Genomic DNA, 14,303 nt, shown 5'->3' on the forward strand with positions numbered 1-14,303 from the left:
AACTGAGTTCCACCAAGTTCCCCCTGAAAAAAAGCCCTGCTCATCCTACAGCAAAAGCCGTAGTCCGCAGAGAGCTTCCAAAGCATCAGAGGGATCTCATTATTAAAAGGTATCAGTCAGGAGAAGAGTACAAAAGGATTTCCAAGGCATTCGATATACCATGGAATACAGTGAAGACAGTCATCATCAAGTGGAGAAAATATGGCACAACAGTGACATTACCAAGAACAGGACATCCCTCCAAAATTTATGAAAAGACGAGAAGAAAACTGGTCAGGGAGGCTGCCAAAAGGCCTACAGCAACATTAAAGTTCCTGGCAAGTACTGGCTGAGTGGTACATGTGACAACAATCTCCCGTATTCTTCATATGTCTGGGCTATGGGGTGGAGTGGAAATACGCAAGCCTTTTCTTACAAAGAAAAACATCCAAGCCCGGCTAAATGTTGCAAGAACACATCTGAAGTCTCCCTAAGCATGTGGGAAAATGTGTTATGGTCTAATGAAACCAAGGTTTAACTTTTTGGCCATAAATCCAAAAGATATTTTTGTTGCAAAAACAACACTGCGCATTACCAAAAGAAAACACTATACCCACAGTGAAGCATGGTGGTGGCAGCATCATGCTTTGGGGCTGTTTTTCTTCAGCTGGAACAGGGCCTTAGTCAAGGTAGAGGGAATTATGAACAGTTCCAAATACCAGTCAATATTGGCACAAAACTTTCAGGCTTCTGCTAGAAAGCTGAACATGAAGAGGAACTTCATCTTTCGGCATGACAGTGACCCAAAGCATACATCCAAATCAACAAAGGAATGGATTCACCAGAAGAAGATTAAAGTTTTAGAATGGCCCAGACCTGAATCCGATTGAAAATCTGTGGGGTGATTTGAAGAGGGCTGTGCACAGGAGATGCCCTCGCAATCTGACAACTTTGGAGTGTTTTTGTAAAGAAGAGTGGACAAATATTGCCAAGTCAAAATGTGCCATGCTGATAGACTCATACCCAAAAAGACTGAGTGCTGTAATAAAATCAAAAGGTGCTTCAACAAAGTAATAAGGGTGTGCACACTTATGCAACCTTAACGATTTTAGTTTGTTGTTCAACTGAGTTATACAGTTTATAGGTCACATTAAAGGTGGAAAAAGTTCTCAGATGATTTATCTTTGTCTCATTTTTTTACATCACAGAAACCTGACATTTTAACAGGGGTGTGTAAACTTTTTATATCCACTGTACATGCAGTAAAACAGTCCTATACAAAATCATATTAGGTCAAATAAGGTCTACATGCAGTACAGCAATCATATACAAAATCTTATTAGGTCAAATAAATCCATAGTAGGTCTAAGGAATTAAATTGCAACAGTTGCCCAAACTTTAGAACACCTATTAGTTTTTATTGCTATGTCTCCGTTCAGAGATTCATCCTCTCTATGACCTGGTAACCATTATCACCGAGAGTAAACAAAGAACAAAAAATCAAAATTTTGAGTTGTCACCATAACTGGAAAAGAGGGGAAATCTTCCCATGGGGACATTAGTTCTGATGGAAACCAGGAATTCCCCCAATTTGGAGGGATTTATCTCATTTCCCCCTGTGGTTATGGGACAAGAAATGAAGGGAAATCTCCCCAACAGGATACAGATGGTAAAAAAATGACAGGGGTTATAACCTCCTTTACTCAATCCAAAAAAGTTTGGCTTTATTCCTACTTTAAACTTTTTTTTTTTAGTATTTATAAGCCTTTAAGAAACACTAACTGCGGATTCCATTTCACTTTCCCTGCTAATAATATTATCGCGTTTAGATTCAATTACAATGTGACAATCTGCCTTTCCATTTTCTCTAAAGCATTCATTTTGTATGAAAGGCAGCAGCAATGAGGGCAATCTGGCCTGCAAATAATACAAATTAGCAATGGAAGCCAACAAGTAGATAATGTGGATGCATCCAATACTAATCATATTTATAAAGCTGTTAATATGACATTCTCCATACATTTTCTGCTAGTGAATCTTTCAGGTGCATGCGTTTTAAAGTGGTTGTAAACCTCTGAAATTAAAATGAACAGAGCATATCCCTCTCTGGTGTGTACTTGCCTCAATCCAAAGCACTAAGTGTGATCTCTGTCTCCTCTCTCTTCCTTTTTACTATCTGCATTACTCACTTCTGACAGGTTATCCAGATACCACAGAATCCTGGGGGGGCGGCCTCTTCCCCCTCCAGCACACAGGAGGTGATTGACAGCCTCAGCTGTGCATGTTTTCCTATGAAACTGTGCAGAGGGGTGTGTGTCTATTCCCTCCACTCAGGTCTTAGATTGCACTCAGCTCCCTTCTCTATAATGTCCGTGTGTGACATCAGATCCCCACCCTCCTGTCTGCTGTAGGTGAGAAAAAGCCTTTGATCTGTGTGTTTTATGATGCTGTAGAGAAGCAAGGGCTGTAGATAAACAAGTACAGCCTATGTAGGAGGATTTGTTTCATCTTAGGTTTGTCACTTCAATGGGTATATGTAAGGGTTTACAACCACTTTAAATGACAATGATTGATTCGCTACCCTTGGGATTCATAAAGTATTCTGAATCTGAATGTTTGCTGAAAGTCAGCTCCACTTCTTTATAGTGACTGTACCTCCATTTTGAAGAGTCCAATTCCTTAAGTTATCACCTTTAACTCATTTATGTCGGCGCTTCCTGGCCCTTTAAGAGGTTTCAGATGCCGGGGGGCGGGTTTATGATCATGGGACTGCCATGATTGGCTGTCACAGAGATCACATGATCGGAATGCTCCTGATCGCAAAAAGCGATCGGTAGCTTTACATTAGCTGCTGGTAACTGTGCCGGGAGCACACAGGGCACGTGCTCTCGGCACAGAAGTGTCTGCCAATTGGTATGCAAATATACCAAGGCCCACCCACCAAGAGGCTGCATATTTGTGTACTGTCGGCGTCTAGGGGTTAAAATTTGCACCTTGTGATCCTTTTCCTGAAATGTCCATGTTTATGTTGTATTTTTAGGATGACATTAGATTGTGAGAGTTTTTGTTGTAAGATAAAACTAGTTTAGTGTATGTTTGTGCAATGTATCAGGGAAATTAGACACCATTGGTGCTGAAAATGATCAGTGAAATGAAGCATTCTCAGATAATGAAAGACCCAGTCCAAAAATAAATACTGGAAGTAAACCTCTCACTTTATTGAGGTGTTTAAAGTGTATGTGCAGCAAATTTGTTTTTATGTTTATTTCGGGTACAGTAGAGCAAAATTTCAGCTACTCTTAAATTTGTATTGCCGTCTGTGTCCCTGCAGGGTGGATTCATCTCTCTATTTGTCTTGGTGATTATTCTCACTGAGGCAGAAAGCTAGTGGACAACCAAAATGTTAGAGATGTCACCAGAACAAGAGGTGGGAGTAAATCTTACACACCTGATCTGGGTGCAACTGTCTAAAGCCGGCCATACATAGATCAAAATTCATTTGGTGTAGCAAAGACTGGACAAATTTTGTTCCATTGACAGGCAATGTGGTTGTACAGAAGTTGATCTATTAATCAACTTCTGTACAACCGCCCTGTCAGATTTTTATTGCTCGATCAGCGCTGCCGGCTATAGTTGAGAGTGCTTAAGAGTTTATTCTGGTGGCAGGGAAGTGTCCCCGCTGTCAGAATACAAAGGCTCAGTAGGGAGGATACCCCCATCCACCTCAAATGTAGATGTGGATGGAGGAATCACTTCCTTTTCTCATTTAACCCACTGGTTAAAGGAAAAAAAATGACTCATCTTTGTGCTGCTTAAGAAGGAACCCTTGTGACCTTTCCTCTCAGTTCCCATTGCATATCCAAGACAAGAAGTGAAGGGGGAAACTCTCCAGTACACATACAGGTGAATGTAAACAAACCCATAGGGGGGGCAACTACATATGAAAAGGTTGCTCGCCCTACATACGTTAAATTTTTTAGTGCATGATGAAGTGAGAGCAACAATTCTAGGGCCAATATTCACAGTTAACACTAAGGCGATGACCTGTAGGGGCCTTTAAAGTGTCATTTAAGGAAAATACATTAATACTTGTCATTTTGCAGGTGTATGCACTTTTTAAGCTTGACATGTTGGGTATCAATTTACTCGGCACAACCTCATCTTTTATATTTGACCAAAATGTGGGTAGCATATTGCGCCTGTATGCCCTAAAATATACTGTATTGTATATTTTACTAAAAAATTGTGTTTGATAAACAACTATTTTATTATCTAGGGTGTCTGCTGTCAAAAAATATATGTTTGGCGGTTTTAACTAATCTTCACACCTAAAATTATTTTTTAAATGTGTAATAAAGAACCCACAAAAAAAAAAAAAAAAAAACACTGCCAGTAAAAGGGTTAAAAAACCCTCCCAACTCTATCCCCAAAAAAAGGCTATTTATGCACTTTTAACTTTTGTAATGTGCTAGAAGGTCCCTGAAAACCCCTAACATTTCAGCACTCAATATACAAATCTCAGTTCTCTCCTTAAAAACAACAGCCCCCCCCCCCCACCCACACACACACACACACACACACGTCAGCCAAGACCCACACTAGAAGCAGTGACTCTTTTGGGATCAACGGTTGATGTTCCTATGCATTGTTAGAGCAGATTTTACCTTGTATCATTTTATGATATATGCTATTTCACCAAGTACCTTTGTGAGTATAAGATATTTTTATCTTAAACAATAAAGTTTTGGTGAAGATTTCACACCATGCTGGTGCACTTTCTATTTTTTCAGTAGTGTTGCCAATTACAACGACCTCTGACCATTTCTGGTGTTCATATAGTATCTCGTTGAACTGTATAAAAAGGCTACTTAATGCCATTAGCTACTATAGAGATTGGATTACCTGTATAGCTCGGCCACCAAAAGTAATACCTGAACCTTCCATGTCATCCTAAACAAAAGATAAGTAACACGGCTAAGTAAGGAAAGATGATAAGTACTACAAAATGGTATAAGTCAATACAACTTACAATTACAATATAATGCCAATTAAAGAAAAAAAATCCAAAAGATTTGGAAGAGTTCAGCCTGGTATCGCACGGATATAATTTTTGTACATAATTTTGTCCACGCCTCCACAGATAATATTAACGTTATATTAATTTTATATGTTCTAATTTCAAAGTCCATCACTTGGCACAAAAAGAAGCGAGTATGTATCCATACTATATACTGCATTGATTGGAAATGCACGAAAAGAGAAAATCCCCTAAGGTGGACTTTAAAGGCACACTAAATTTTTTAAAAATTAAAGAGTATTACCAAGACAAGATGATGTCAGCTAAAAGAATATATAGAGCGACATCATCTTGTCTAAAATAGAAACTTTTCCTTCACCCTGATCGAACGCCAACGGCAATATTCAGGTAAAAGATAACATCCAAAATAAGACTACAGAGATGAACACACAAATAATCACAGCAATATATCTTTGTCCTTGACCAACACTACATTTTAGAATCATTTATGCCACCTTTGGCCCCAGTGAATTCTTCTGGTCACTCCCCTTCTGTGGGACCTGGAGGGAGCGTTGCGTCGGCTCACTGGGTGATTTCATATAGGCTCACAAAGCCCCTTCTTGATGTCTATGTTTTTGAAGTAGAGAACCAGCAGTTCCAGCTGTTACTGATATATACATCTTTTCTGTTTTTAAAACGTAACTCAATGGAATGTTGCATTCACTCTGTCACCTAATAACACATGTAAGTGTACTCGCCAATTACCCTTATAGGTGTTTTTCTTATTGTAATTTTTTACTATTAGATATTGACTGTTTTTCAACTGTTATGTTATGTTATAGATATACTTTCCTCTTCATACACCCCTGAAAAAGGAGAAAACTGTACTCTGAAGCGCGTTGGGTGCAAGAGGACTTCATATATGTCTTGTTAACATATGGTGACAATGTTATGAACTGTTTATGCATTCCATATTTTAGCTATCATGTGTAACTATGAATAAATTCATTTTTGTACTATAATACTTTCAATACCCTTTCATTTTAAAAAAATTTTGTGTGCCTTTAAAGTTCACCTTAGGGGATTTTCTCTTTTCGTTTGATACTGGATGTGGCACCATATTGGCATAATAGTACCGTTCTATCTTCCTTTGTGATTGGAAATGCATTCCATCACCTGACCTGAAATGTCACATTCTATCATTGGTTGCAGGATGTTACTGGATAAGCTTAGTTATCGTTTACCCACACCTATCATCCTGGGGCTGCTAGATATGCTAATCAAATGGCTATGAACTCTTAGTGGACATTTTGCAACAGTGCCAAGATGAGTTTTTTAACTAAAACAGTTAGTGGATATAATAATATCTTAGGAGAATATGAAGAGCCTCCAGCAGATGCACTGCAAACTTATTTTTATTATGAAAGGATAAGTTCATCTTTTGGAACATGTTATGTGTTACATCCATATTTAAGGTGTAACATGTGACATGTTCCAGCTCATGATGCTCCTCATCAACTGATCCCCCCCCCCCCCGGCACTGGTTCTTTACCCATGCAGCTGCTGCCACTTTTAAAATCGTCATGGCTCTGCAGGGCTCCACCTGCACTGATGCGTAATTCATGTTAAAAAAAGAAACTACAAGACCCATCTTCCACCACGGCAGATGAACCTATAGTTTCAATGGACTGCAACCGTGCTGTTTTGCGTGTTTGTAGTCCATTCTTGACAAGTCCTCCAGCTTTCCAGCAGAAAGCCCATACAGAGGTACAGTGAGAAAGATGAAGCTCTTGTCTTCAGGAGCCTGACATTGTACTCATGATCCTCTTATCATGGGTGCAATGCTTTGCAGGCTCCTGGGCGGTAAAAAAAATTCCTGCAAAAATATGTGCATTCATTGATTCATTCATGCTGAAATTAGCCTTTTACATACAGATGTGCAGCACAAATCACCAATAGCATAAAGCACTTAAACCAAAACAAAAACGTACAAATCCATCAGCAGTTCCACGTCCAGAAGGGCCAGGCGGACCTGGGGGTCCAGGCAATCCACGGGGTCCGATTGGTCCAGGAAGTCCAGCTAATCCCATTTCTCCAGGAGTTCCAGGAATACCAGGTTCTCCCGTGCTTCCCTGTAGTTAGGAGAAATCAAATATAATACATTATATTTTTATGAAGTTCAAGCTAGGACAAAAGATATGTTATGGTTGTGGAAAGGAAATTTGTAAGTTCTGTATATAATTGTATTCTATTTTGTATGTATTGCACACTGCCCTCAATGTGCACACAGCACTAACAATGTTTTCATTACATGTTTGCATTCTTTTGAGTCCTGATTAGAATTAGTCTGCCTATGTTACGCCCCTTGTTACCATAAACGTACAACTGTAATATTAATGTGATACCTAAGTAATCATGTGTATAAAAACCTTCAATTGCGTCATAATAAAGCAGAACAGTTATTTGGAAAGATGCAGAGTGTATCTTTTGTTTCTGTTACCTACTGCAGTAGTTATTAATAATTTGGAACCACTAATCAATATGAGGATAGGAGTTGCCTATCTATAAAATTCCATGTCAGTTGTAATTGCATACACATGTAAATGGACTAGCCACAAGGTAGGGCACCAAATGCAAAAATAATATATGTCTCTACAACTCTCTTTATTTTGGATTTATGACTGCTTAGGTTTTTTTGTTTATAATTGATGCTCTTCTATAAGGACTGTAAAATAATTGTATCAGTGCCATATTTACCTAAACATTTAATGTGACAATTAAAGTGGCAGTAGGAACCAAGGTTTCTTTGCACAAATCCATCATTCCCCAATACTAATAGAACATTAAGGATTGGTGTTTGGAAGGTCTAAATGACTAATATCATAAAAGGCCTACTGTGTTATAATGGGATCATTGAAGCTACAGGGCATGCTTCTTATATAATAATACTATTGGATGCTTTATACATATTTATAGCTTCAAAAGTTAAAACCTTATTAGACATGACACACACAGATAATTTGTAATGAATTTCGTTAATCACAAAAAGCATTTCCTTTGTTGTGAGATCTGGGTCAGCTTTAGTAGACATAAGTATAGAACAGCTATGCTGTTAAGATAGCAATGGCAGGAAGCAGAAGAGCAGTACCTCCCCAAAATTACAGAATGATATGTGTGTTTTTTATAACATTTTCCTGTACCCAGAAGTAATTTCTCCTTCAAAATACATTTCTATATGTTGTCCAGGGACCACTATCCAAAGTCTACTTTACTGCTTGCACCTAGGGTCTTAAGTGCAGTCATATACAGTATATAGTTATAAAACGCTTGGTCAAAAAAACTGATCTACTAGCCCAATGCAGGTGAGGCACTGTATGCTAAAAGGCTGCAGTACATAGTGGGGTCTGCTGTATTTTAATTGATTTGGGTCAATTTATTAGAATTTTTATGTTTACATGTTTCTACACAGATATTTTATCAGTTGTTTTACTGTGGGTTTTAGGGTTTTTTAGCAAAAATACTTTAAAGTGATTGTAAATTCTGTGTTATTTTCTAGTTAAAAATAACAAACATGTTATACTTACCTGTCCTCTGCAGTGGATTTGTACAGATCAGCCCAGGTCCTCCTCTTCTCAGGTCCCTCTTTGGTTCTCCTGGCCCCTCCCTACTGTTGATTGCCCCCACAGCGCTGCTGTCTCAGCTGAGACAATCCTACAACATTGCTGAATCTAGAAGGGGCTCAGGTAAGTCGGGGGAGGGGGGGGGGGGTGTGCTGCACACAGAAGGTTTTTTTATCTTCATGCATAGAATGCATGAAAATAAAAAACCTTCTGCCTTTACAACCACTTTAAAGCCTTGTACACACAATGAGAATACGCAATGCATTGTGTATAGTGTTTCTGCACATGAAAATATTAGTAGTCCAATTTGACATAACCTTTCCAGTCCATGCTGTGAAAATATATAACCACTCCCTCTGTATCACACACAACTACAGGCCATTCCTGAAGGGACCACATTACAAACAACAATATACAGTACTGCACTACATATTATGGAAGACAAAGACTGCACTGCACTCCTTTTCACTGCATGCTTTGTGACAGACTTATTCATGAAGTACAAAGAATAGTGATGATGTGCAACATGCATAACCAATCAGAAATCACTGCTTAACTGATCTGATTGCAGTGAAGTACAACTGGATTGGCTGCTAAAGGTCATCACAGTTTGCACATCATAAAGTTTTTTCCCTTTGCAACTCTCAATTGTATAAGCCTGTCTTTGTTATACTTAAAGTGGAACTAAAGCCTAACATAAAAAAAATATGAACAAGCAGACTTTATTGCAGAAGATTTATTTTTATTTTATTTTTGTTGCAAAATAAAGTACACTTACCTTTCTGTTTACAATCCTCTGTAGAGTGTACATGGAGCTGTGCATGTGCAGCTCCATTTACATTTCCAGCACAGTGCCAGTGTACCGGGATGAACAAAGTCACGTGCATGCTCAAGAGTGACATCATCCCGAACTGGCCAATCTAGATGGCCAAAGCCTGCCACCTGGAAGAAGCTGGGAAAAAGATTCTCACACCAACGAGGGACCTCGTGGGCATCCAACCATTGCAGCAAAGGTGAGTATTCCTGCCTTTAGTTCCACTTTAACACAGCAAAAACAATGGTCTTTAGCAACGTACACCAGAGGTTTTTTTTTTTACATGCTTGGTAAGCGTTGAGTTAAGTTTCCTACACTACATGCTGGAACAGCCAAACACAGCATCATTTTACAATTCATGCTGGGAGTTCACCAATTGTTACCTGCGAGACTACATCGTAGGAGATACGAGACAGAATCTCCCTCAAATAAGAGGGGATTGGAGATAAGGTGCTCTGCGAGATAGTGAAATTATTTCTGAGAACATGTTTTAAAGAAACATAAACAATAGAAAAATTAATGAAAGTTTAACTTACTTTAGACCCAGGCGCTCCTGGAAGTCCGATATCACCATCAGCACCCTAAACAATGGAAATTGACATCAGTAAGGTATGCATTTCATTCCTTCTGTATGTGTGATACTATTTAATGAAAGTTCGATTTAACGTCGAACAAAAGGGGAAGGGTTAGAACCTCCGTATTATTTTTTTATTAATGTCTATGTTCCTAATAATGAGATTTAAGCTAATTTCCTGCAAGGAGAGGAAGTGATGGGAAGTCTCTCCAATGGGCCATCAAGAAAAACAACAAAACATTTTTTTTTAGCAGAAAAGAGGAACGTTAGCTGTTCTGACAATATTTTATTGCTGTCTATGCCATCCCTTCCCAATAACTTCCCTTTGTTATGTGCCTACCTTCGTCCTCTGTATGAAATGATGTATATTTTTGTTTGACTCTGCCTATCTACCTAATGCAAATGTCATTTTGACATGTGTAACCTTCACTTTTTTTTCCTTTCTGTACCCTTCTCCCACACTTCAAATGTTAATTAAAAAATATACCAAAAAAAAAATATTGTTAACGTTATCTTGGAACTAGGCTTTAACTGTGCCATTCACTCAAAATATGTATGTTTTAGGTAGATGTAAGCAGACTATCCACCAGTTTATTGTCTCTTATCGATTAAAAAATGTAAATAAAAAGAATATGGCATATAAATGTACTGACATTGAACATTTTATCTAAAATATATTCCTCACCCTTTCTCCAGTAAGTCCAGAGGTCCCTGGGTTTCCATCTTTTCCAGGGGGACCCTACAGAACAAAAATTCATGCTTTCAAACATTCTGTAAACATAGGCTCTTAAACTACAGATAAGCTAGTAAATAAGTAAAGATTTATAATTTTAGCGTTTGAAAATTGAATTTCAAATTGTAAAAATGAAAAGATTATTTATTCTAAAAATGCACCTACAGTAATGGGTTGCCCATAGGTAATTTGAGGACTAAATTATGAAAGCACTTTTGGATTTATTGAATAAACCTGTAAACAAGGACTGCACAAAGTGTAGAAAACTGATTTCTTTTTACCATCAAATCAGCAAAAGATGAATTGTTCTGGGTTACTACATTTTGCTTGTCTCACTAAATTCAACTAAGTAATCAATCAGAAAATGTTTTTTTGCTTGCACATGACTGGATGATGGAAGTCAGCAGAGCTTCCATAGTGAAAAGGCATATTTACCTTTAGTAAACTAACCCTTATGTGTCAGTCTGGAACTATGTAGAACATGTAAATCTAAAAGTGGTTAAAGTGTGCCTGTTACTCATGCACAGTACTAGCTGCAATAGCATTGGCTAGGCCTCCTTGTTAAGGGGCACAGTTTACTAGGAACTAGGGACATCACAATGTTGTCACTAAACTAACTGCCAGAAAACAAATACCTGTATGTTGGTCTAGTCAAAAAATGGATGCCGTATGTAAGCTAATTTTAAGAAGTGTCAAGCCTTTGTATCTGTCCATGGTTGCCTTATGTATGACTAACAGCTACTCAGCCATAGATTAGCTGCTTTGCTCTATGCAATAGCTGTTTAAGACCACCCTGTCTCCATTTCGCTCAAACGTTTAAACAATTAAAAGCTATTTATGATGTACCACTTTTTTCCAAGCCCCGTGCCTCATTTTTCAAAAATGCATCCCATCAAAACAGGGTCATTTGGAAGGTTTAACCGATGCCCACACAAAGGGCAAAAACCTGCCCAGCTGTACAGACCACAGCACAACCAGTAAAATATCAGAATAATGTAACCTTACCGGTGGGCCAGGGGGTCCAGCCAGTCCATCTTGTCCAGGCCTACCGGGCAGACCAGGGGGTCCTGGGATTCCAGTGCTGTTTCCACCAAAGGTTCCTGGTACTCCTGGTAATCCAGGTACTCCAGGAGGGCCAGGTGGACCAGGCAAACCAGATGGTCCCTGCGAATCACATATAAAAGAAACAAGAAGACAAGTTTAGGACCATATCAGGACTTGCTTTTAGTTGTTTTTAATTTACATAGACATAACATATTATTACAGTTTTTCATCTGGCTACATTCTAACTCAAAATCAGATATCTATGACTTTGTCCAACAAACTTAGGGTAGCCATAGATATGAGGGGACAGCATGACTTTCAGTCATTTTTAACAATTCTACATATGTCTATATGTTCACACTGGTTGAGTGTGGATGTTTATACATTGTGCACATGCTTACAGTGTTGGTCTTATATTGGGGTAAAAACAGCTCTGACACTCCACAAGCTGATTTCCAGAGGGAGGTAACTGAATGAGCAAAAGGGAATGATAGTATGTCTGGAGGAGTCCTACAATGCTTGTCACTTTTTGGTTGGAGACAACAAGGTGTATGTAGTGCTTTTGGAACTTTGTGGGATGTAATTATACTTTTTTGTAACCACAATACCCCCATCAACATTGACAGTGTTGACAGGGGAATCAGCAATTGACTTCTCCTGGCAAGGGGGGCGGGGTGGGTGGGGGAAGCCCGCCGGGAGATGTCAGTGATTATGGCTAGCTATAGCAGCCGCTAGTGATAATTCCAAGAGAACCTGGCAGGCTGGTTGTACCCAAGTTGATCGAGCGATCAATTTCGTACATTCAGCCAACCCATTAACGGTTTAAATCTCAGCCAGTTCCTGCTGAACCGGTTGAGTTTCGAACCGTGTATGGCCGATGAATGAGAGGCTGATTGGTGAAACAGTTTAACCTGTACAGCCATACGTAGAGTAATGACTGAATATTACAGGGAACAAAACAGCCATATAACTAGAAATTTTGGATATCAACAATGACAAGTTCCATGTTTCGCATACTAAAGGCTTTCTTTTGTTATTACAAACAGCAATGATCATGTAAAGAATAACAATCAATCTGATTTCAGGTTACTGTACAACCGAAAGATTACTTTTGATTGGTTGCTATACATTACTTTGATTTGAATCCTTTTTTTTGCCTTATTAAATAGGCCTCTTAACGTTCACATGGGAAAAAAAAAAAATATTTGTTGTGATCTGAATGGTAACTTACTCTAAAGTTTTCCAGATCTGGGCCATAGCCAGAACCCTCCATATCAATAAATGTCTGAAATACAAGAAAAAGATCATTCAGATACAGACTGTAATGGAAATTTGTACGTTCTGTATATAATTGTATTCTATTTTGTATGTATTGCACACTGCCCTCACTGTCCACACGGCACTAATAATGTTTTCAGTACATGTTTACATTTTTTCGAGTCCTGATTAGAATAAGCCTGCCTATGTAACGCCCCTTGTTACCATAAACGTACAATTGTAATATTATTGTGATACCTACGTAATCATGTGTATAAAAACCTTCAATTGCGTCATATTAAAGCAGAACAGTTATTTGGAAAGATGCTGAGCGTATCTTTTCTGTCTGTTCCCTACTGCAGTAGTTATTATTAATTTGGAACCACTAATCAATATGAGGATAGGAGTTGCCTATCATCAATTTAACCGAGTCAACACGTACAAATTGAAAAACATGTATGACATCTCAAAATTATATTTTTTACGAAAAAAATAATAATAATAATAAATAAAGCCAAGTATTCATAGACATCTGGTTGAAAAAGTGCATCTAGTCCAACCAATAAAAGTGAAAAAAAAAGTATTTTCTTATCAAGTTGTGTGACAGTTTAGTTTTAGTTCTATAGCAAAGTAATGGCTATTAAAGGAAAACTATATATATATTTTTGTTTTTTTGTTTTGCTATGACAAGCATAAATGCTAAAAACATGTCATTGTGAAATTCAATGTTACTAACATCTAATGATAATACATAATTATTTTTTCCCCAGAGCGCTTATAAAAAGATTTATTTTTTTATAAGGGTGGGGATGCATGATATAAATATCTATAAATCAGAAGCAGATGAGTTAACATGGCTGCCATAGCAGGGATTATCCACACCAAAAAGCTAGCATTACTTTATGAAAGGATGTAGAAATTGACCTACAACATTCCATATATGTAGATAGGAAATATGTCGCACTCCTTACCAATTTATCCATTTTGGTACCTGGTCCAGGTGGGCCTGGGGGTCCAGGTAGGCCTGGAGGTCCTCTAAGTCCAACCCCTGGATCACCCTGAGAAAAAGAGGAACACATATGTTTATTATTGCTTGCAATTCTTATGATTATTCACAGATCAAAGAAAATAGGTATAGTGCAATAATCTATGCCAGCTTTTCATTGGTTTGGAACAGACAAAAAAATGCAAGGCGGTTTCTTGCTGGTTGTTAATTCTACCTTTTACAAAAAAATAATAAATGCACCCATATTGATTAGTAAAAA

The 14,303-nt window shown here is 38.1% G+C and overlaps 1 protein-coding gene across 3 annotated transcripts in view; it reads right to left on the reverse strand.

Annotated features, from left to right (window-relative positions):
- Nucleotides 1-14,303, reverse strand: part of COL18A1 (collagen type XVIII alpha 1 chain) — a 247,584-nt gene that overhangs the window by 31,136 nt on the left and 202,145 nt on the right. For all 3 annotated transcript variants that reach the window (XM_073633725.1, XM_073633723.1, XM_073633724.1), the window contains 7 exons: nucleotides 14,010-14,096; nucleotides 13,013-13,066; nucleotides 11,743-11,901; nucleotides 10,690-10,743; nucleotides 9,967-10,011; nucleotides 6,988-7,128; nucleotides 4,882-4,929 (listed from right to left, as the gene is read on the reverse strand). In XM_073633725.1, the coding sequence (XP_073489826.1) occupies nucleotides 4,882-4,929; nucleotides 6,988-7,128; nucleotides 9,967-10,011; nucleotides 10,690-10,743; nucleotides 11,743-11,901; nucleotides 13,013-13,066; nucleotides 14,010-14,096 (588 nt within the window). The remainder of the gene's footprint in view (nucleotides 1-4,881; nucleotides 4,930-6,987; nucleotides 7,129-9,966; nucleotides 10,012-10,689; nucleotides 10,744-11,742; nucleotides 11,902-13,012; nucleotides 13,067-14,009; nucleotides 14,097-14,303) is intronic.

This window comes from Aquarana catesbeiana, linkage group LG06 (assembly GCF_042186555.1).
Source record: "Aquarana catesbeiana isolate 2022-GZ linkage group LG06, ASM4218655v1, whole genome shotgun sequence".
NCBI classification, from domain to species: Eukaryota; Metazoa; Chordata; class Amphibia; order Anura; family Ranidae; genus Aquarana; species Aquarana catesbeiana.